Source organism: Narcine bancroftii, chromosome 5 (assembly GCF_036971445.1).
Source record: "Narcine bancroftii isolate sNarBan1 chromosome 5, sNarBan1.hap1, whole genome shotgun sequence".
NCBI lineage: Eukaryota > Metazoa > Chordata > Chondrichthyes > Torpediniformes > Narcinidae > Narcine > Narcine bancroftii.
The window spans coordinates 53,193,457-53,216,865 of NC_091473.1; the positions used below are offsets into that span (position 1 = coordinate 53,193,457).

Genomic DNA, 23,409 nt, shown 5'->3' on the forward strand with positions numbered 1-23,409 from the left:
TAAATGGAGGATTTTGGATAACCAAATGTGGACTGAAACATCAAATTTCACTCCAGGGCCGATGCTACTATTGCTGGTGTGACATTCTTTCTTTGGCTTGGCTTCGCGGACGAAGATTTATGGAGGGGGTAAAAGTCCACGTCAGCTGCAGGCTCATTTGTGGCTGACAAGTCCGATGCGGGACAGGCAGACACGGTTGCAGCGGCTGCAGGGGAAAATTGGTTGGTTGGGGTTGGGTGTTGGGTTTTTCCTCCTTTGCCTTTTGTCAGTGAGGTGGGCTCTGCGGTCTTCTTCAAAGGAGGTTGCTGCCCACCAAACTGTGAGGCACCAAGATGCACGGTTTGAGGCGATATCAGTCCACTGGCGGTGGTCAATGTGGCAGGCACCAAGAGATTTCTTTAGACAGTCCTTGTACCTTTTCTTTGGAACTTCTGTCACGGTGGCCAGTGGAGAGCTTGCCATATAACACGATCTTGGGAAGGCGATGGTCCTCCATTCTGGAGACGTGACCCACCCAGCGCAGCTGGATATTCAGCAGCGTGGACTCGATGCTGTTGACCTCTGCCATCTCGAGTACTTCGACGTTAGGGATGAAAGCACTCCAATGGATGTTGAGGATGGAACGGAGACAACACTGGTGGAAGCGTTCTAGGAGCCGTAGGTGATGCCGGTAGAGGACCCATGATTCGGAGCCAAACAGGAGTGTGGGTATGACAACGGCTCTGTATACGCTTATCTTTGTGAGGTTTTTCAGTTGGTTGTTTTTCCAGACTCTTTTGTGTAGTCTTTCAAAGGCGCTATTTGTCTTGGCGAGTCTGTTGTCTATCTCATTGTCGATCCTTGCATCTGATGAAATGGTGCAGCCGAGATAGGTAAACTGGTTGACCGTTTTGAGTTTTGTGTGCCCAATGGAGATGTGGGGGGGCTGGTAGTCATGGTGGGGAGCTGGCTGATGGAGGACCTCAGTTTTCTTCAGGCTGACTTCCAGGCCAAACATTTTGGCAGTTTCCGCAAAGCAGGACATCAAGCGCTGAAGAGCTGGCTCTGAATGGGCAACTAAAACGGCATCGTCTGCAAAGAGTAGTTCACGGACAAGTTTCTCTTGTGTCTTGGTGTGAGCTTGCAGGCGCCTCAGATTGAAGAGACTGCCATCCGTGCGGTACCGGATGTAAACAGCGTCTTCATTGTTGGGGTCTTTCATGGCTTGGTTCAGCATCATGCTGAAGAAGATTGAAAAGAGGGTTGGTGCGAGAACACAGCCTTGCTTCACGCCATTGTTAATGGAGAAGGGTTCAGAGAGCTCATTGCTGTATCTGACCCGACCTTGTTGGTTTTCGTGCAGTTGGATAATCATGTTGAGGAACTTTGGGGGACATCCGATGCGCTCTAGTATTTGCCAAAGCCCTTTCCTGCTCACGGTGTCGAAGGCTTTGGTGAGGTCAACAAAGGTGATGTAGAGTCCTTTGTTTTGTTCTCTGCACTTTTCTTGGAGCTGTCTGAGGGCAAAGACCATGTCAGTAGTTCCTCTGTTTGCGCGAAAGCCGCACTTGTGATTCTGGGAGAATATTCTCGGCGACACTAGGTATTATTCTATTTAGTAGAATCCTAGCGAAGATTTTGCCTGCAATGGAGAGCAGCGTGATTCCCCTGTAGTTTGAGCAGTCTGATTTCTCGCCTTTGTTTTTGTACAGGGTGATGATGGTGGCATCACGAAGGTCCTGAGGCAGTTTTCCTTGGTCCCAACAAAGCTTGAAAAACTCATGCAGTTTGGCATGCAGAGTTTTGCCGCCAGCCTTCCAGACCTCTGGGGGGATTCCATCCATACCTGCTGCTTTGCCACTTTTCAGTTGTTCGATTGCCTTATATGTCTCATCCTGGGTGAGGACCTCATCCAGCTCTAGTCTTAGGGGCTGTTGAGGGAGCTGGAGCAGGGCGGAATCTTGGACTGAGCGGTTGGCATTGAAAAGAGATTGGAAGTGTTCTGACCATCGGTTGAGGATGGAGATCTTGTCGCTGAGGAGGTCTTTGCCGTCTGAGCTGCGCAGCGGGCTTTGGACTTGGGGTGAGGGGCCGTACACAGCCTTTAGAGCCGCGTAGAAACCCCTGAAGTCGCCAATGTCCACGCTGAGCTGGGTTCGTTTGGCGAGGCTATTCCACCACTCATTTTGGATCTCCCGGAGTTTGCGCTGAAGATGGCTGCATGCGCGACGGAAGGCTTGTTTCTTCTCTGGACAGGACGGCTTTGTAAGGTGAGCCTGGTGGGCAGCTCGCTTCTTTGCCAGCAGCTCCTGGATTTCCTGGCTGCTTTCGTCAAACCAGTCCTTGTTTTTCCAACCAGCCGGTGGTCAGTGTGGCATTCCGCGCTGGGCATGACCCTGGTGTGGAGCACATCTCGTTTGTCACTTTCTCGCATCAGGATGTAGTCCAGGAGGTGCCAGTGTTTGGATCGGGGATGCATCCATGTAATCTTAAGGCTGTCCCTCTGCTGAAAAAGGGTGTTTGTAATGACAAGCCACTGTTCTGTGCAGAGCTCCAACAGGAGGCGCCCATTGTCGTTGCACTTGCCGACGCCATGCTTGCCCAGGATTCCTGGTCAGGTTTCTGAGTGTTTGCCGACGCAAGCGTTGAAGTCGCCAAGGATGACAACCTTGTCGGCTGTAGGGATGCGTTGGATGAGGTTGCGCAGGTCAGTGTAGAACTTGTCCTTTTCTGCTGGTTCCGCCTGGAGGGTTGGAGCATAGACACTGATGAGGGTGATGCAATGCTTGTTTTGAAGGGGGAGTCGCATGGACATGTTTCGGTCCGAGACAAGGCTGAAAGGTTTTGCATGAAACTACTAGCGTACCAGATTTTCATTCATTTATTTAAAAAAATCTATCATCACAGTTAATAGAAATTATTTGCATATTTTGACATTCAAGGAGGAATTACACATGAAGAATAAAACTGCAAACATTGTGGCAACAACAGGGATCATCTTCACTATGACAGACTTCACAGACATTGGCTTTGCTGATGAGTGTCACAGCTTGCAAATAGAAAACAATTCACCTGTGGTACAACTCAGTGCAGAACTGGAACCATGATGGTCACTGTCAGAGAGAAGTTTAAAAAAGCACATTTTATCACTTTTTTACCTATCAGATATTCCTTCCACAAAAATAAATTACGACAAGGAATTGGCACATGCATATTATTTCTGGTTAAAAAAAAATCTGTATAAGAACAATTAAGAAATTTGCAGATTAAAATACCATCGGTGGAAAGAATTTTGAAAAGGATTGTTGAAGAAACTTTAGTTGATTTATAGTTTATACTTTGGCTTCTGGTTTCTTGCGTGATTCAACCCCTTGGAGGCAGTGATGAAAAATTATTTTTTGTTCACTCATCTTTTTTTATCTTGAAGAAACAAGAGGAGAAATTGCTGAGAATGAGAATCCAGTTTGTGAGCTAGTGAATCCTAAAGGTTGATGGAGTAATTTAAATTAGTTTTCATTTTATGTTTCATGACATTTTAATATCATTCTTTTTGTGGCATCAGGTTGCTTTCATAGAACTTCAGACTCATTGCACATTTCACCTAGAAAGGGAATGATTAATCAGGTGTCAGAACAAGGTGATTTTTAAAAATATATACAAATTTTTTTTCATTATCAAATTGATTGGCCACTGGAGATATGACATGCAACTTCTGGTCACAGCTCATTGTGGAGAAGTACTCTGATTTTGGCTTGGTAATGCAGGGAAATTCAAAGCAATTGTCAATGAGGTTAGATTTTAAGTTTGTGTTCTGTATTTTCTGTATTCCTTACTGGCACTGAGAAACTATTTATCTGAAGATTTTAGATTGGCAGTAAATTAAAATAAATGGTCTATCTTTTTATTTGTTTGACATTATTTGTGCCATTGAAACAAAGAGAGGAATGGAGAGCTTCTGGAAATAATTAAAATGGCTTCAGCTTGTTTACGTACAATTATTGTGAGCTGGGCACAGACACTCTTTCTGTCAGGTCACTGTAAAGATGACTTCATTCATCAGCAGAAGTCAACGTGCGAGGATTGGCTCGCAAGTTCACATTATCCTGACTATATAACATCCTTCCTTCTCAAGATAAAGAAAAAATTAGTGTTCTTTACCACTTTCTTTCCAGTCCAACTTGAGTAACTGAACTTGTACACTAGTTTAGTTACACAACTATTTTTAAATAGTTCTTATCGATATCACACTGGTTGCAGTATTTTGCTTCACCATCTTGTAGATTTGGCTGCGACCGTTGAACTCTGTGTTACTGGTACACGTGTAGGTGATGTTGCTTCACCTGACAAATGGTGTGTTGAGGTTTCAAAATGAATGGCTGTTGTCTCTTCATGATATTGGTGTTGCAGGATTGTGTCGGCTGGATATGAATTCTGTTCCTCCTCAGCTGATTGCCAGAGCCTGTCTTCACAATGTATGATCTTGGTGTCTCAGTTTCTCTGAAGACCTTTGCGAGGGTCCATGTTTTCAACGTTGGCTCTTGAATATGCACATGCTGCCCTCTGAAGAGTTTTGGCAGTGTTTGTGCATATTTGTTATAACGCTGGAGTCCTTCTTCTGACGTGTCAGCTGGTCATCTTTTGGTTTCCTCCTGGTCTTCTGGAGGGTGTATTTCACTTAGTAGAGTTGTTTTATATCTCTTGCCATTTAGAAGTTCTGCCGGGGACTTTATGTTAGCCCTTAAAGGTGTTGCTCATAATGATAGAAGAACTAGGTATGGGTCTTTTTTGTTTCATGACACCTAACTATTGTGCGTTTCACAGTTTGAAACTTGTCATTCAATGAACCCATGACCTTTGGGGTAGAATGGGGATGATGTAGTGATAACAAACCCATACTCTCCAGCCAGCTTGCTGAATTCTTGTGACATGAACTGTGTTCCATTGTCATGTATTACTTGCTCAGGTATTCCTTGTTTGGCAAGAAGTGCTCTCATTTCTGAGGTGATAGTTGACAGTCTCAGGTCTTTCACTGAATCGAAACAGAGTAGTAACAGGCCACTATTAAATACCACTCTTGATTCTCGGTGAACAAGTCTGCTCCCACTGTGTGCCATAGCCTGGCAGGTACTTCTGTGGAAGTCATTTCTTCTTTTTGTTGTGTGTTTCTGTTGATGCTTTTGGATATCTTCTTTGTCTGGATCTCATAATTGACAGAGATCAACTGCAACTCCTGACAGCTACCCAGACCTCAAATTGCTGGTCTGTCTGTGTCTACCATGTAGAATGTACAGAGGATGTTTTTTCCCTTATGGCAGTCATTGACCTTGGCTCTCCCTAGCTGCTTGACCATGAGTCCACCATCGGCCGTTAATGTGACATTTGCTGCTTCAAATGCACCGTCTTTTGGATAAACTTTTATTATGTTCTCAGGGAACAACTGGCAGTAGAGTCTGAGTGGAAGGATGTTGCTTTGTGATCCAGTATCCAGCTTCACCTTTAGTTAAATATCATAGGCTTGTTCTGGATTGTCCTCTGTATTTGGATCCTTGTGTGCAACTCAATTCCTTCTTTCATCCCGTGAAGATGTATGGATACTAGGTCCAGTATTTGGATGTCGGAGTCCTCATTGTGTTTCCTTTTATGTGATGGATCTTCTTCTTGTCTTTTTTCTTCACTGGTATTACTGTTTTCTTCATTTCCTCATATCAGACTTGCACATCTTTGCTCAGTGGTTTGCTTTACCACAGGCTCTTCTTTCAGAACCGTATGCAGGGCATTTGTTTCAATCATCGAAGGGATGTTGTCAACTGCACTTCCTGCAGGCCTTGGGGGTTTGCACTTTTCTGATTGTGTACTTTATAGCGTCAACTCTTCCTTCTCTTTGCTGTGGGTGAGTCTGCATAGAGAGGGATTTCATTGACATCCTTGTGACTTTGAAGGCTTTGGCTGTGTCTATAGCTTTGGCCAGCTTCAAGCTATCCTTCCCGATAAGAGACTTTTGCACTTCGGGATGGGAACTCCCCCATATGAGTCAATCAACTAATCTTTCCTCTATATTCCTAAATCTGCATTTTGCAGCAACAATTTTTAGTCCAGTGAGGAAGTTATCAACAGTTTAATCAGCCTCTTGCATTGTCTTGAAACTCATAGCATTTAATTCTATGATTAGACCTGGGTTCAAGATGGGAAGCAAACTTTGCAAATATCTGCTTTAGATAATTTTTTCCCACCTCTGTAAGCTCCCAGCTATTAAATAAGTCAAGGTCTCGCTCCCCTGTCCAGAGGAGTATAGAATTGACCTTCTCCTCTGCTGTTGCATTTTTAAAATAGCTCTTGAATGCTAAATTGCACTTTTTAAATGATTCAACAATGTCTTCAGCCTCCCGGTCCATCAATGGGTGAACTGCTGTTGCTCCAGCCATTTTCTTCAAGTAATGTTTTTTTTCTCTTCTTCCCCTTCGTATTTCAGAGTCTTATATTAAATTGTATGACTTTATTCTTGTTCTCTTATACTGCTGCCACCATGTTATGTCTCTGAGTGACTTGGGAGGCTTCTTAAATAACATAGAGATGCAAGATTCAAGTAACAGAAGAGAATTTACTTACTGATGTCTTCCACCATCACTGGAAATTGTTGACACACTCACATATACATACGCCCCACAGTAGTGCACTACAGTTACTACAGTGAGAAGGGTGTATTCTTACACAGTTACAAAATAATTCACATTATCCTGACTATATAACAGAAACAATTAAACATGCCTGAGAAATAACATTCACCAGTGAAGACAAATATCCAAAACATTATTTTGTCCTGAAATGAGGGGACTATGTATCCAAAGTACTGTAATTACTACATGGTCAAACTAAAATATATTCAAATGACCTTGAATAAAATCTGGAATGTGTATTTTAATCACCTGTGAATTGTTTAATTACAAATTTAAAACTGTCGAGCACGGGGGAAAATAAAGGTAAAAAGTGTCTGTCCCAAACATGATGGAGGGCTCTGTATATTTCTGCCAGGGTCCCTGCAATTACTACACTACCCTCTTTCCTCCCTCAGGTCTGAAGGAATTATTTATCAGGCTCTGGTTATTCATCCATTCTCATTTGCGTTAAGACAACAAACAAACATCTGCATAAGTTCCATAGTGATCTTGCTGCTTGTTTGCCTCACTTCCATGGATTCTGTGCCAATTTCTTGAGAAAATACAGATGCAAAAAAAAATTCATTTTATATCTTTCCCATCTCTTTTGGCTCCTCGCATTTTTGACTACTCTGATCTTAAAGTTTATTATGGATAAGGATAGGTCTAGTCCTCAGGTTGAGTTTCTAAACTGGAGAAAGGCGAAATGAGGAAATGAGAAAGATTCTGTAAAGCATGGAATGGGACAAGTTGTTTTCTGGCAAGGATGTGCTAGGTGAAATTTTGAGAGTACCGAGTTTGTATGTTCCTGTCAGGATTATAGACAAAGTTAACAAGCAAGGGGAACCTTGGCTTTCAATGGATATTGGGGATCTGGTTCAGAAGAAGTGACAGGTGAATAACAGGTATAAGCAAAAAGGAGTCAATGAGGCCCTTGTGGAGTATTAAAAAAATGCAAGAAAAAAAATTAAAAAGGAAATCAAGAGAGCTTAAAAGAAGATGAGGCTGCTTTGGCAGATAATGTGAAAGAAAATCCTAAGGGCTTCAACAGGTATATTAAGACCAAAAAGATAGTAAGGAACAAAATTGGTCCCCTTGAAGATCAGAGCGGTTAGCTTTGTATGGAGCCAGAAGAGATGGAGGAGATCTTAAATGGGGTTTTTGCATCAGTATTTACTCAGAAAATTTGCAGAGCCTAGGGAAGAAAGGAAAGTAAGCAGTGAGGTCATGGAACCTACATATATTAAAGTGGAAAAAAAACACAAATGCAGGAGAAACTCAGCAGGTGAATCAGTGTCTTTATGTAGCAAAGGTAAAGATACATCACCAACATTTCAGGCTTGAGCTCACCTTGATGAAGTGGGACGAAACTGGAAACCCTGGTGAAAACTCACAAAGACACGGGGAGAAAGTACCAACTCCTTACAGACAACGCAGGGTTCAAACCCCTGTCCTGATTGCCAGCGCTGTAAAGGCATTGCACTAACTGTTAGGCTAACTTTGCAGCTCTTATATATAAAGTAATGGTTTGGCTGTAGCAAGTCTGAATTTCAGGCATATATAAATTATACTTTAGTGTATGACAATAAACACACCATACTACATTTCTCACAAAAAGTAAGATTTAACAAATGCTCGCACATTGTGTCTCTATAATCAGAACTGTTTACTTTCTCTCAGTTTTTAATTGAATGAATTTAAAATATTTTGATGCACAACCAACTGGACTTCATTACAATCTTCATGGTTTACAATGTCAAAATATTCAAGTGCAGTTAGCAAGAAAAATAGGATTCTTTCTCTTGAACAGCATTTTAGTCCTTTAGCTTCTTGGCAACTGCATCAAGGTAGGGTTCACCTCACCCATTTGAAATGATTTAAAATCAAACCAAGCTGACTGCTGGTTATCCATTTTTAAGATAGATGGCTGCTTAGTAAGTAAGTCACTGAGTAAACCAGATGTGAGTAAGAAAACAGATAACTAGTCAAAATTAGCGAGAGGGAGTAAGGGAAGATGTATGTAACTGTCTTCTTCACTGGATGGATGTCATCAGTCAGAATCTTCAGGGAGAAAAGACCTCGGGAGAAAGTGCCATACAGTATCCATGAAAATATGTGAGAGTGAATGAGAACAGCACAGATTTCATCAACTCCTAAATTACTTAATCCATCAGAATAGATTTATCTGAGTTAGACCCAGATGCTGAGGAACATATGGCACAGAACTCCAATCATGTTGGACAATTACCACATAATTAATTCCCAAGGGTTCATCCTCAATATCCATAAATAGACATCTGTGGCTCAAAATGACATTCAATTTCAGCAAAAAATGAAATTCCTTGCAACTCTAAATTTCATTTGTCAATTGCATAGCATGTCTGGTGAAATATTTTAAATATTTTCTTTAAACATTTGCATATTCATAACTTAAAAATGAAAACAAAAACAATGCTGGCAAGGCAAGCATGAGTTAAATTCTGACAGAAATGGACAATAATTTATTCGACATTTTTTCATCAGACAAAATTTATAAGGCACGTGATCAGCAATTAAATCTTAAATAAAAACTTTATAATGCCACAACCAAGTGACTCAGGCCAGAATTCATCAAAAATATGAATTGGAAATGAACTTTAGATGACAGACTATTCGTTCAATGCCAAAACAGCAGTTCCTGCAACAAGCTTCAAAATGAGAACACAAGTTGAAGCAGAAGTAGGCCATTTTCCCCCTTGAGTGACCTTGCATCAACACCATTTTCTTGCACTATTCCTGCATTTCTTGGCTCCTCTAATACTGAAAACTATAATCTGTCTTGAATACAATTATGATTGAGGGTCTACCGAGCTCCTGGGTCAAGAATTCCTCTTAATATCAGTCCAAAATGGTTCAACCCTCACTTGACTGTTGGTTCTTGTCTCTGTATCTGGGGTGAATATTATCCCTGCATCTACTCTGTGTAGCCCTTTTAATTGTGTTGTATGTCCTATTAAGGTCACTTCTTTCCAGACAATGGCCCACTCTACTCCTTATCATCCGATGGGCTCTCTCTCAGGCTTCAAAGCCCTTGCTATGCAGACCAGTTTTATCCAATACTCCAGATGAGGGCTCACAAATTCAATATTGGTGGTTAAAATTCTTTCTTAATAAAGGACAATTTAACATTCACATTACTGATCATCCAGCTACACAAGCATAAGCTTCTGAATACAAGTATGTGCTGCTTAACCTCCACGATACGTTCTGTGAAATTGGGCGTTGTGCAATATGGACATTGTGTGAACATCATATTTTATACAGCAAAGTTAAATGGGATACTGTAGTGGACCTGTAAACATTTTATTTGTAAATATGGATCAGTGCGGAGACCAGCATGGGATTGTGAGCATAGAGCAGGTCAGTGGGATTAGTGTGGAGACTGACGCGGGGCTGTGGGGAGAGAACGGGGCAGTGTGATCAGCGTGGGGACTGATGCAGGGCTGTGGGGTTAGTGTGGGGCAATGGGATTAGTTGGAACTCATACAGGGCTGTGGGGATAGTACGGGGCAGTGGGATTAGTTGGGACTGATTAGTTGGGGCTGTGGAAAGAAAGTGGGGCAATTGGATTGAGAGAAAAAACACACCAATGCTGGAGAAACTCGGCAGGTCAAACAGTGCCTTTATGTGGAAAAGGTAAAGATACATCACTAACATTTGTATCAGTTTGGGTGCACAGTATACAACTTCCGATAGCTAGTGATCCCATTTTCTAAATTGCTGCGGACTTGCTCGTGATAACTGAATAATTATGGGACCATGGACGTATATAAAGTCGGACGTGGCCCAAAGGGATGTTAAGCGGCCCAGACCTGTAAGTAGATTTGAGCTTCTTTTAAGGGAGAGAGAATGAGAGAGGGGGAGAGAATGAAAATGAGAAAGAGAGAAAGAGAGAGAGAGACAGAGAGAGAGAGACAGAGACAGAATGAGAGAGAGAACACAATGGTTTGAAAAATGTCTAATTTAATACCATTCTGGAAAAGAAAATAAACAAACGAATGACCCAGTTAATGGCAGCTGCTGCAACCATTTTATCACCAAGAGTGACGCTTGCTCTCTCAGACTTTCCATTTCCAGTTGGAGGCGTCCTGAAAGACCAAGCTTATAAAGCTTCTGAGCACTGAGACAAAAATGAAAAGAGACTATCCTGGGTAACTTCAAGTCAGCATCAACTGGACGGTCTCTTTCCCATGAACTGCTTACCTGACCTCAACTGCATCCTCCATCACTGTCATATCCGTCTTGCATTTAGCTGAAGGGTTAATTGCAAGCTCAGCTGGAGGAATAACAAAGCTTTTACTGAGTGGCAGCCACATTCCTTCGCCAAAAGTGTAGGTGAATCTGAAAAATACCAAGAGCACATGTATGCTTAGGATGTTCTGAGCATCAGGTCAAAGTCCCCAAAATCAGAGTGAATATTGTGCCAGAGTATTTAACCATTAACAATTACAGCACGGAAACAGGCCAATTTGCCCTTTCTAGTCTGCACTGATCCAAGTACCCTCCTCTAATCCCACTTACCAGCACTCTGCCCAATTCCCTCCATCCCCCTCCCATCCATATACTTATCCAACTCTTTCTTAAATGAGAAAATTGACCCTGCCTCCACCACCTTTCCCGGAAGCCCATTCCACTCACTCTGAGTAAAGAAGTTCCCGCTCATGTTACTCCTAAACCTTTGCCCATCAACTCTCAAACCCATGACCTCTTGCATCCATCTCTCCTACTCTCAATGGGAAAAACCTTTCCACATTAACTCTATCTATCCCTCTCATTATCTTAGACACCTCTATCAAATCCCCAGGTGGTTTGGGAGGAATTGTTAGAGCAGCTTGCATACAAACATTTTAAAACACAGAATTTTTGCAGGTCTTTTGCAGATTGCTGTTTACAAAAATGCAACAAAGTAGCAACATTGAGCAGCCATGCCTGGGAGAGAATGTGATCTTTGCAGGCAAGGGAGAACAGCTTTGGTCTCAGAGAGGGAGGGAGGGAGCAGAGAGAGAAGGAGAGACACTGAAATTGGTTCTAGAGGGAAAAGCTTCCAAACTTTGGAAGGCTGTCTGATCAAAGGAGAAGACAAGCTGTCTGAAAGGTGACCTGAAAGAAAGAGGACCATTTGGAGAACCGTGAAGGGGGAAAGTTTTGTCAGCAAGACTGATTAAGAAGGAATCAGTTGCAGAAGTCCTGGAAAAGGAATCTCTCTCTGAAATCCAGCAAGAACCCTCTTGAGTGGTAACCATTTGCTTGTTAAACATCAAAGACTGGTGAACTTTATTAATGCTAACTTCTGTGCACAGTACAAGAAATGCTTGCAACCAGTGAGATTGGACTGTGATCCAAAGAACTTTTCTAAGCTCATATACACATTACACACACCTGCGCTTAGTATTAGAGGGGGGAATTAAGTAGGTTAATTAAGTTGATAGTAATAAGTTAAAGTTTAATTCTGTTTTCTTGTTCAAACATAATCACGAACTACTTTTGTTTAAGTTACCCTGTGTTGTGGTGCATTTCTATTGCTGCTGGTTTTGGGGGTCCTCTGGACTCTGTAACAACATCCTGCAGTCAATCTGCAATCTAAATGAATGTCCACAATTAATGCTGTTCAATCCTGCTCATGGGGTGTAATGACATGGCAGTGTATTTACCACCAGTCTGGTGACAAGAGGTCAGATGAGTTGAGAAATTTCAATTGATATCTTTAAATAAATGTGGATTGAATTTTTTTTCCCAAAATTTTGTCAGTAAGGAATGAAACCTATGGAGTACCTTAAAAACTCATTTGGTTCATGACTGTTCTCCAGAGAGGAAAATCTACTGCCCCCAATTCGCCTGGGATTGAATTGGAACCGCCTCTTCCATTCTGGTTTGATGGGTGTGAAGAATAAATGTGGTATTGGTCAATGAGAATATTTGTGAACAATGCATAAAATATGCTCTTAGATACCAAGCACACCATTTTTGAAAATAAGCCACAAGATGGAGAATGAAACTCCAAAACAAATAGAGCTCACTCTAATTAAGAACGAGATCTGACTGAAGTCAAATGGGAAAGTCGCAAATTAACATCTTAATCTGAATAACAAGATTCAGCTAACATAATTTAATGCATTAAGGGAGAAACAGAAACTATGGTAATTGACCAAAACTGTAAATGTGTGAATGAAAAAAAAACAAGCTTTTTATTTGAAGGTTAATAATGGGAGAAGTGCAATAATTGAATGATCTTTAATTAACCAGGTAAGACAATTTTATCAAATGATTGATGTTTCTGAATCTTAAATTAAGTGGATATTTATGCACATCATATTTTCAGAATCCTGTCCAATCTGCCTAATGGCAGAAGGAAAATAGCTTTCTTGTTGATACAGATGCAAGTATATGAAAATAAATAAATTATTGTCAAAAGATATGCACCAATGAAACTACTTAGTCATGTTTTATGACCCAATGATGCTGTTGTAATTTTTGATCTTCCTTGTCTTCCAAAAGGAAACGAAGCTTTGGGACATTAACCAACATATAATTTATAAAGGCCAGTAAAATAGTGACTGCAGGGAGAAAATAAACTTGCTTTTACATGGGTGAGAAGAAATAGAGAAGATAAAATGGTTGTGTTCAATATTTTTTATGTTTCATGGAAAATAAATTGAATTTGAGCAACTCAACAGGCAGAGTTTGATTTCTGTCTTCAAAAATATGTGTAAGCACTTGCTGGAGTGAATATTTCAAGGATGGTTCCACATGTATAAAGACATATTAGATCACCAAGTATAAAACAATGAAAAATTATCAACTCTGGAAAGACCATTTTATCATGAGAATGGTTTGAAATATGGAACATGTAAACAGGCAGAAAGTGAAGCTAAATAAATTCAAGTTAGAGAAAAAAATACATAATTTGGAATAAGTCGTTCAACCATTAAGTCTATTCTGCCATTCATAAGATCATGTATGAGTTTTCAGTCAGTCAAACAAAGTTTAACCAGTCTCTTTCCCCCATTGTCAGCACCAATCCAATACAACTAGTCAGAGAAACAGAAAAATATGCAGCTCAAAATAGGCCATTTTGTCCACCGCATTATGCCTACAAAGGCTAACCCAATTAAGTCCCTATTTCTCCTAACTAAATGCCCTTTAAATACTCCTAATGAATTTGCCTCCACTCTCTACTTTGGCTGTTCATTCTATATACTCCCCATCCTGTGCGTGTAGAATGTAACACAAAGATCTCAATAAAATTTACCACTTCACTTTAAGCCTGTATCCTTTTGTATCGGATTCACCTGTCCTGGAAGAAATATTCTGACCCTTTTATCAATTCGCCTCATAAGTTTATAAAATTTAAAGTCACTCCTCAGCCTCTTAACATTCCAATGAAAATAAACCCAGACTATCCAATATCTTCAGGCAATATCCTGGTGAATCTCTTCTGCTCTTCTTGTATTCTTCTATACGAGTGTCCCCCTTTCTTCTGTATGACAGCCCCCATTTTTCTATATGACTGTCCTTCATTCTTCTTAGAACCAATGTATAAAGACACATATTCAACTTTTCTTCATGAGACAATTTTCCATTTGTGGGATCAGCCTTAATGTGTTGAAAGAAAACATTAGGTCATTCAACAGGTAAGGCAGCATCTTTGGAAAGAAAATGAATTAACATCTTGGAACAACAAAGGATCACAAACCCAAGATATTATCCCTGTTATTTTCTCTCCAAAGAGCCTGCTTGACCCAATGAGTGTTTCCAGCATTTTCGATTTTCATTTCAATTTCCAGCATCTGTAGTTTTTTTCTCATTTTTTAAAATCCCAGTGAACCTTCTCTGAACTGCCTCAAATCCTCCCTAAAATAAGGGTTCCAAAACTACACATGGTACTCTCACTAATACTTTGCATTGTTGGATTCAGATTTTCATACTTTTCTAGTGCAGTATTCTTGAACCCAGCATTTCACCAGTATTCCAGTTTCTGCTACATTATTATTCTAGCTCGCTGTATTTCCTGAATATGGACCCTCACATCCCTTTATGCTGGAGATTTGCTGGTTTCCACTTTGAAATAATCATTTTGTTACCTTGTTTTTCCTTCCAAAGTGAACCATAGCGCACTTTCCCATATTATTTACCATTCACTCAACTTCTCTGCAAATGGCTTACAACCTCTTCATTCCTTGCCTTCTCTCATACTTTTTGTTTTAACATCTTCCTGCAACATATTTAAGGAATATTGTACATATCTTCAGTCCCAGCATTGCCTCTCACAGGTTAGACAGGCTGCCAGCCTGAGTCTGAACTCATTATCCTTCTTGTTGCTGGTCAATTAGTCCATTGGCCGTACTGATATTACACTTCAAAAATCACAAATTCATAGCTTGAGAAGTAACCTATTGCGAGGCACCTTTCAAACACCTTTTGAAAAATCCCAATAAATTACATTTACAGAATCCCTCCATCCATTTCGACAATAGTTTAAAGACAGGATTTCCCCTTCATGAAGCCATATTAATGTTATTTGAATAAATAATACCTTCCGAAATGTTCCATTTTGTTGTTGAACTCCCAGAAATCAGTCCAGTGAGAGAATAAACCTTATGGAGAAGCATGTGCGCAGACTCAATGGCTCATTTCGGTGCTGTATATTTTATTATTTCATCCAATATATTAAAATAAACACAACATGTTTGCTGTGCTAAATCATGGACGTTAATTATATTGATTAAAATAAACTAATTACTGCCAAACATGGTGCTGTATTTTGATCAACTGGATTGCCTTTATATCATACATCAATTTTGAATTTTTTTATATGTTTCAAGGAATACAGTACAAAGTTAAACATGAAATATGTGATGATGCTGTTGAAGAAAGTTCAACTTCTGCTCAGCTCTCCTTTGGCAGATAAATCCCCAGGACTAGATAGTTTGCAACCAAGAATGCTTAAGGAAGTTGCCCAAGAAATAGTGGATACATTAATGATAATTTTTCAAAACTCTTTAGATTCTGGATTAGTTCCCGAGGATTGGAGGGTGGCAAACATAACCCCACTTTTTAAGAAGGGAGAGAGAGAAAAGGGGAAACTATAGACCAGTTAGCCTGACATCGGTAGTGGGGAAAATGCTACAGTCAGATATTAAAGATGCGATTGCAGCACATTTGGAAAATAGTGATATAATCAGACAGAGTCATCATGGTTTTATGAATGGAAAATCATGTCCGACAAATAACCATATAACTAATCATATAACTGTTTACGGCGTGGAAACAGGCCGTATCGGCCCTTCAAGTCCACGCCGGTTCACTTGAACAATGCAACAGATTCACTTCTTCCTGTAAAGTGGAAAATCTTAATGAAGTTAATTATCAGAAATTGTTAGTTCCAGCAGGATTCGGAGTCTGCAATCGAACCTTTAACCCGAATTTTCTCTTTTAGAATGTCAATGAGACTTTAAAGCAATTCCTTCATATTCTGCAAGTCTGCAAGTAAAATTAACAATCCTCCATGCTCCTGAAATAAAAATGGAAAATGCATAGCAGGTCAGGCAACATCAGCGGAGAGAGGAAAATAGAATTAATGTTTCAGTTATAGACCCTTTGTCAGAATTAGGAAAAAGAAAACAAGCTAAATTGGTGCGAAGTTGGGGCAAGAATAGGAGATGGATGGAGATGGCAAAGATATAATAGCTCTGCTCAGGTCAGTTCAGGAGTGCTATGTGTGTGTGTGTGAGAGAGAGAGAGAGAGAGAGAGAGAGAGAGAGAGAGATCTAAAGCCTTAAAATGAGGGGAGTTGGATCTAATAGAATTTTTCAAGGATGTAACTAGTAGAGTGGATAAAGGAGAACCAATGGATGTGGTATATCTGGACTTTTTGATAAGGTCCTGCACAGGAGATTAGTGAACAAACTTAAAGAACATGGTATAGGAGGGATGGTACTGAAGTGGATAGAGAATTGGTTGACAGACAGGAAGCAAAGAGTAGGAATAAATGGGTTCTTTTCAGAATGGCAGGCAGTGACTAGTGGGGGATCGCAAGGCTCAATGCTTGGACCACAGTTACTTACAATATATATTAATGACTTAGATGTGGGAATGGAAAGCAGCATCTCCAAGTTTGCATATGACATGAAGCTGGGTGGCAGGGTTAGCTGTGTAGAGGATGCTAGGAGGATACATGGTGATTTGGACAAGTTAGGTGAGTGGGCCAAGGTGTGGCAGATTCAATATAATGTGGATATATGTGAGGTTATCCACTTTAGAAGCAAGAACAGAAGAGAAGATTATTACCTCAATGGTGTCCAATGAATAAAAGGAGAGATGCAATGAGACCTGAGTGTCGCTGTGCACCAGTCATTGAAAGTGGGCATGCAGGTACAGCAGACAGTGAGGAAAATGAATGGTATGTTGGCATTCATAGCAAGAGAATTTGAGTACAGGAGCAGTGAGGTTCTACTGCAGCTCTACAGGGCCTTGGTGAGACCACACCTAGAGTATTGTGTACAGTTTTGGTCTCCTTATCTGAGGAAATACATCCTTGCCATTGAAGGAGAGCAAAGAAGCTTCACTAGATTGATACCAGGGATGGCAAGACTTAAATATGAAGAAAGGATGGATTGACTAGGCTTATACTCACTGGAATTTAGAAGATTGAGGGGGAATCTTATAGAAACATATAAAATTCTTAAGGGATTGGACAGGATAGATGCAGGAAGGTTGTACCCGATGTTGGGGAAAACCAGAACCAGGGGTTAAAGTTTAAGGATAAGGGATAAGTCTTTTAGGACTGAGATGAAAAAAACGTTATCTCAGAGAGTGGTGAATCTGTGGAATTCTTTGCCACAGGAAGTAGTTGAAGCCAGTTCTTTATCTATATTTAAGAGGGAGTTAGATTTGGCCCTTGTGGCTAAGGGGAGAAGGCAGGTACTTGGTTCTGAGTAGACAATCAGCCAGGATCAAAATGAATGGCGATGTAAGCTTAAAGGGCCAAATGACCTACCTCTGTACCTATTTTCTATGTTTCTATGTAATCAAACTGCCCTTTGCTTATCAATGAATAACTGGTCTTCATCTAGTTTCTTCATCGTGTCCCTGGAAAGCCAAACTGAAATTAGTCTTTGACCCATAAGAAAACTTTCAAATACAAGTGGAATAATTGAAGAATTGATTAGTTTTTCATGGAATTAATCTTAATATTTTTTTTAGTGGATGATCTGTTTATAAAATGAACTCCTTTCAATCTTTCTGAAGCTGCATTAAAAAAAACCCTTGGAATTTCATAACAACCTTTAAATCTTTGACAAACTGCTGACTGAGCATTCCTGTCAATTCGCTGATTTTTCTGACTCCATGCTGAATCCAGGAGCAAACCACTGCTCATAGTTCATATGTTAATGTTAGCCTTCAATCAATCTCCAAGATAAATTTAGGAAGACATTGATCATGTTTGTTAAAGGCATTTAATAAATCCAAGAATATCCATTATATCATGAGTGTATTGACAAAATTTACTCAATTCATGCTGGATTTAAATTGTGTGATTCCAAAAATGAAATCATTCAGTGTGCACTGCCAATTTCAAACATCTCAAATCGCTCCCCACAGCCCTGTGTCAGTCCTCACACTTTCCCACACTGATCCCTACTTACAAATGAAAAGATTTACAGGTACAAAAGGTATGCTACAGTATCCCATACAGCTTTTCTAAGTATATAATATGGTGTTTGCACAACATCCACATTGCATAATGCCCAATTTCTTAGACCGTATTGTGGATGTTACCTGTGTGTGTATGTACATATAGATTTTTTACATATACATACACATGCACATATTAAGGGATTGGACAGGATAGATGCAGGAAGGTTGTTCCTGATGTTGGGGAAAATCAGAACCACGGGTCACAGTTTAAGGATGAGGGAAGTCTTTTTGGACTGTGATGAAAACATACTGGGATTGTAGGTTAACTGTTTACATGAGTGTATTTGGCATCATGGGCTGGAAGGGCCTGTAACCAAGCTATATCTCTAAATTAAAAAAAATAAATTAACATGCAAGGAAAGGAGTTAAAGCAAAATTTCACAAAAGAAAAACCATCTCCATGTAATGAATGTCAGACTGTCCATTAGAGACTGCACAGATACGTTTCTAAAGATTGCACAATGGATTTGTATACAGCCAATCCCATAATTTTCAAAGAATCATATTCTCACTTTTATCAAATATCTGCGGACATTCAGAATTGATACAGTACAGCCTCTGAAGACTGCTGTTCTGAGGTAGCCTACTGCTTTCAGTTTTGCATTTTGTCTGCCCAGCTCATGGTAGCTTTATGGTTTTGGAAAGCTGTTGGGCTATTTTCCAAGAACCTATTCTACCTCAGGCAAAACAGGCTTAAATTTTAAAGGGGCTACTTGTGTGTGTCAAACATCTCTGTGGAATGGAGAGATTATCAAAGTATATAATTCACAATATTGTACTCTCCTTTTCCATAGTCACTCGCTTTCTCTGAATGAAACCATTTGTCATTTGAGAAACCAAAGCTGTTTGGTTAAAGCAAATATGAAGTTTGGCTTCTCAGAAGGAGAAGCTTCAGAAACTCAAGTTCCATTGTGTAAAAATGTGAAGGTTCTTTGCAATTGTACAGAGTTCCTACAGACACTGAGCTAGCCCAGATATTTATCTTTAATTGTAGGGGGCAGAGGATGTGATTCTGAGATCGCTGCTGCTAAGGTACAAATGAGTTCTTATTTGTTTTTGACCACACATCAATTTCATCAATTGCCAAATGATTCGGGTATGCTTCTGAGGCAAGATCCCAGATGATACTGTTTCCAACAGAACCACCCCTCATGACTGGATACATGAAAACTGAGAGTAAGCAGGATCAGATTTTGACTGATGTTTGCGATGTCTTGCATGTGTGAGCAGTGATCGATGAGCAAGGAGATACACATCACACTGGTGAAGTAAAATCAGAAAACACTGTTGCAAAAACACTCAGCAAATCAAGCAGCATCCATAGAAGTGGACAGCTCAGGAACAAGTCATTCAGCCCACCGCTGAGGTGAAATTGATGTTCAAATCAAAATAATTTCCCTCTTCCATCATCAAATTGGCCCTCACCAACAAATCCTCCATTACCTATACATCTGCCCTGACCCTCTTTCCCCCATATGCAACAAGGATAGGATTCACCTTGTCCTTGCTTACCACTCCACCAGTCTACGTGTCCAATGTACCCTCCTCTGCTATTTCCGTCTCCTACTGCATGATCCCACCATCAGACACATCTTCCCCTCTCCATCTTCTGCAGGAACTGCTTGCTCTGTAACTCCCTTGTCCACTTCTTCCTTGCCAACAATCAACCCCTTGGGACCTACACCTCTGACCGCAGGAGATCCTCCACTTGCACTCACATCTCTTCCCTCACCACCCATTCAGGGCCCAATATAGTCCTTTCAAGTGATGCAATACTTCACTTTTGAATGTGTAGGAGTTATCTAATGCACCTGGTGCTCTCATTGGGGTCTCCTCTATATCGTAAAGACTGGACGCAGACTGGGAGGTTGCTTCTTTGAGCACCTCAGCTCTATCCGCTGCAATAGTGTGGATATCCCAGTGGCCACCGACTTCAATTTCCTGCTATTTCCTTGCTGACATGTCTGTCCATAATCTCATGCACTGCTAGACTGAGACGAACTATAAATTGGAGCAATAATACCTCATTTTCCATCTGGGCACCCTCCAACTGGATGGCATTAATATTAACTCTTCATTTTCTGTTAAACCCCCTCCCTCATCTTCACTCCCCTGTCTTCCTTTCTCTTCCCTTTCCCTCTGCCTTCTTTCACAGAACCAAAATCATTTCCTACATTTCCTCTTCATATCCAATTAACATCATTTGGCTGTTGGCCTAGACTCCTCTCCCTCTCATTCTCCCTAGTCTTTAATTATTTGCTTACACCTTGAAGAAGGGTTCAAGCCCTAATATATCTTTACCTCCCATGGATGCTGCGAGACCTTCTGAGTTCCTTGAGTTTTTCTGTGTGTTTTTACTACATTCATAGTGTCTGCAGATATTTGTGCTTCATCTTGCTGCTTGAACCTGATAGATATCCCTCTGTCCCTTCACATCCATGTCGATCTAGAAGCCTCTTATATGCAATCATTGTATCTGCTACCACCCTACTATTGCAAGCCTGTTCCAGGCACTCCCTATTCTGTGTCAAATATTTGTCCCTTAAACTTCCCCATCACTTTAAAAGCATGCCTTCTGAGGTGTGACCCTTTTGTCCTGTGGAAAAGATAATATCTTGGAAAAGATTCGGACTGTCCACCCTATTGATACATCTCTCAATCTTATACACCTCAATCATATTGTCTCTCAGCCTCCTATATTCTAAAGACATCTCAACTTTGTTCAATCTCTGACCATAACTTTGAGTCAAATTTATTGTCTTCTGATTGTACAAATACAACCCGACGAAACAGCGTTCTCTGATCCTTGGTGCAAAACATGCAGACACACAAGCAGACAGACACAAATATGGGAGAAACAATACATATGCAAGTATTTCATTTGTATCAATAAACAAATACAAAAAATAATAAATATTGTTGGTACATATGAGAGCCTTGGATGGTTACAGTAAGCAGTTCCTTTTTGGTTGTTTAGCATTCTCATTGCCTGTGAAAAGAAGCTGTTCCTCAGCCTTGTGGCACTGGATTTGATACTCCTCTATCTCTTCCCTTATGTCAGGTTGTGTGCTTTGATAAAATGAGCCATGCCGGTAATGCCCGGGAGGCAAAGCTCATCATGCAGTGACCACAACTGGCCAGTGTGTGTGCAGAGGCACAGCTTCCTCTTGACAGGGCATCTGGAGGTTCATTAAGAGTACCTGGCCTGTATGCTATGTCGTAATTGTAGTGTGACTCATCGTTGCTGTTGATGAGGTCAACTACTATTGTTTAATCTCCAAACATGATGACACTGTTAGAGCTGGATCTGGCAATGTAGGTCAGTAGCATGAACAGGAGTAAGGAGAGCACACAGCCCTGAAGTGCCAAAGTGCGCACTTGTTCCCTCTATACCAGGCAATATTGTGGCAAACTTGCACTGTATGCTTTCCACGTCCTTCCTGTAATGGGGTGACCAGAATTGCACAGAGTATTCCAAGTATGGTCTTTATTTTGAGACTCAATGCCTTATCCAATGAATCCATGCGACCACATGACTTCATTACTACCCTGTCGGCTTGTGTGGCCACTTATAAAGTGCTAAGAATCTGGATTCTTCTAAACATCAATACTTCAATGAGCCCTAACAATACCTCACACTTGTCTGGATTAAGCTCCATTTGCCTTTTCTCTGCAACACCTGTAATTGATCTTTATAGTGCTGTACTCTTTGATAACCCTCTACATTGTCCACAGCTCCAATCTTTGCGTCACCTGCTAACATTAAATGACCCACATACATTTTCATTGGTTATTTATGCACATCACAAAAATAAATGTCCTAACACTGACTGCTAAGAAACAGCACTAGTCACAGGCCTCCAGTCCAAACAGCCTTCCACCACTATCCTCTCCTTTTTTTAATTTAAAATTTTATTTCTTGCACTATGAGTCACACCAATAACAACATCCACAAATGATGATCATCAGTATATACATGGTGACATTTCTTCTTTCCCCCCCCCCCTTCATCCCTCTTCAAAAATCAATAAATAATAAAACACATAAAACAAAGAAATAACAAAAAGCAAAAAAAGGAAAAAAGCATATCGTCCACTTTCACATATTTAAATCTTAATGTGCTCATAATTATGTTGTTTTAAGAGATGGAGGTTTGTGGTCGGCATTCTCTAATATATTTTATGTAGGGTTCCCAAATTTGTTCGAATAATGTACACTTGTCTTTCACAATGTTTCGGGCTGAAACATTTTTCGTCTCAATCTCAATTCTCTGCTAAATGTCTGTTAAATACTGCATCATCACAATGAATAGATACAAGAAATTAAGGCTTGTGAGTTCTAATTCCCCTTTCCCTTCCTGCATAGATTATGTGAAAACATTAAGGTTTGCGGCATGTCTGCTCATACAGGAACAGCAAGATGCCAGGAATCATTGAGAGTCTCTGAACATCACAGCTGCTTGCAAGCGCTTTGAATGTGATTTATTTCAATTTATTGTTATTCATTGCTGTGGTTCACAAGACTTTTGACCCATTGCTAGATATGATAGCCAAAGAGTCAAGACAGGCACAATACGGAGAGAAGGCGGGGACGGAGTACTGAACTTTAAGATCTGCCATGATCTCGTTGAATGGTGGAGCAGGCTTGAAGGGTCGAATGACCTACTCCTGCTCCTATCTTCTATGTTTCTATGTTTCTAATCAATGGCAACTCCATTAGGAACTCTGCTGACATTGTGCAACATCTGAAAGCATTGGACCAGTTTTGCCATAGCAGATTCCATGCATTAGCGGGACAGGACAAGAATACAAGAAAATAGGAATAGGCTACCCCACCCCTCAAGCTTGTCCCACTTAACAGGTTATGCCAGTGGACAATTCCTCTTTATGCCAGTTAAACAGAGTCTTCAATTCCTTGATAATTCAAAAATAAATGTATTCTATAGATGAGTCCATTGGTCTAGTCTCCACACTCTCTGGATTAGAGAATTTCAGGGATTCACTGCTGGAAGAATGTTTTCACATCATGGTTTTAAGTGGCC

At 40.5% G+C, this 23,409-nt stretch overlaps 1 protein-coding gene across 10 annotated transcripts in view; it reads right to left on the bottom strand.

The window, feature by feature from the left end:
- Positions 1-23,409, bottom strand: part of astn1 (astrotactin 1) — a 2,519,376-nt gene that overhangs the window by 1,025,169 nt on the left and 1,470,798 nt on the right. For all 10 annotated transcript variants that reach the window (XM_069937468.1, XM_069937469.1, XM_069937467.1 and 7 more), the window contains one exon: positions 10,875-11,012. In XM_069937468.1, coding sequence (XP_069793569.1) covers positions 10,875-11,012 — 138 coding nt within the window. The remainder of the gene's footprint in view (positions 1-10,874; positions 11,013-23,409) is intronic.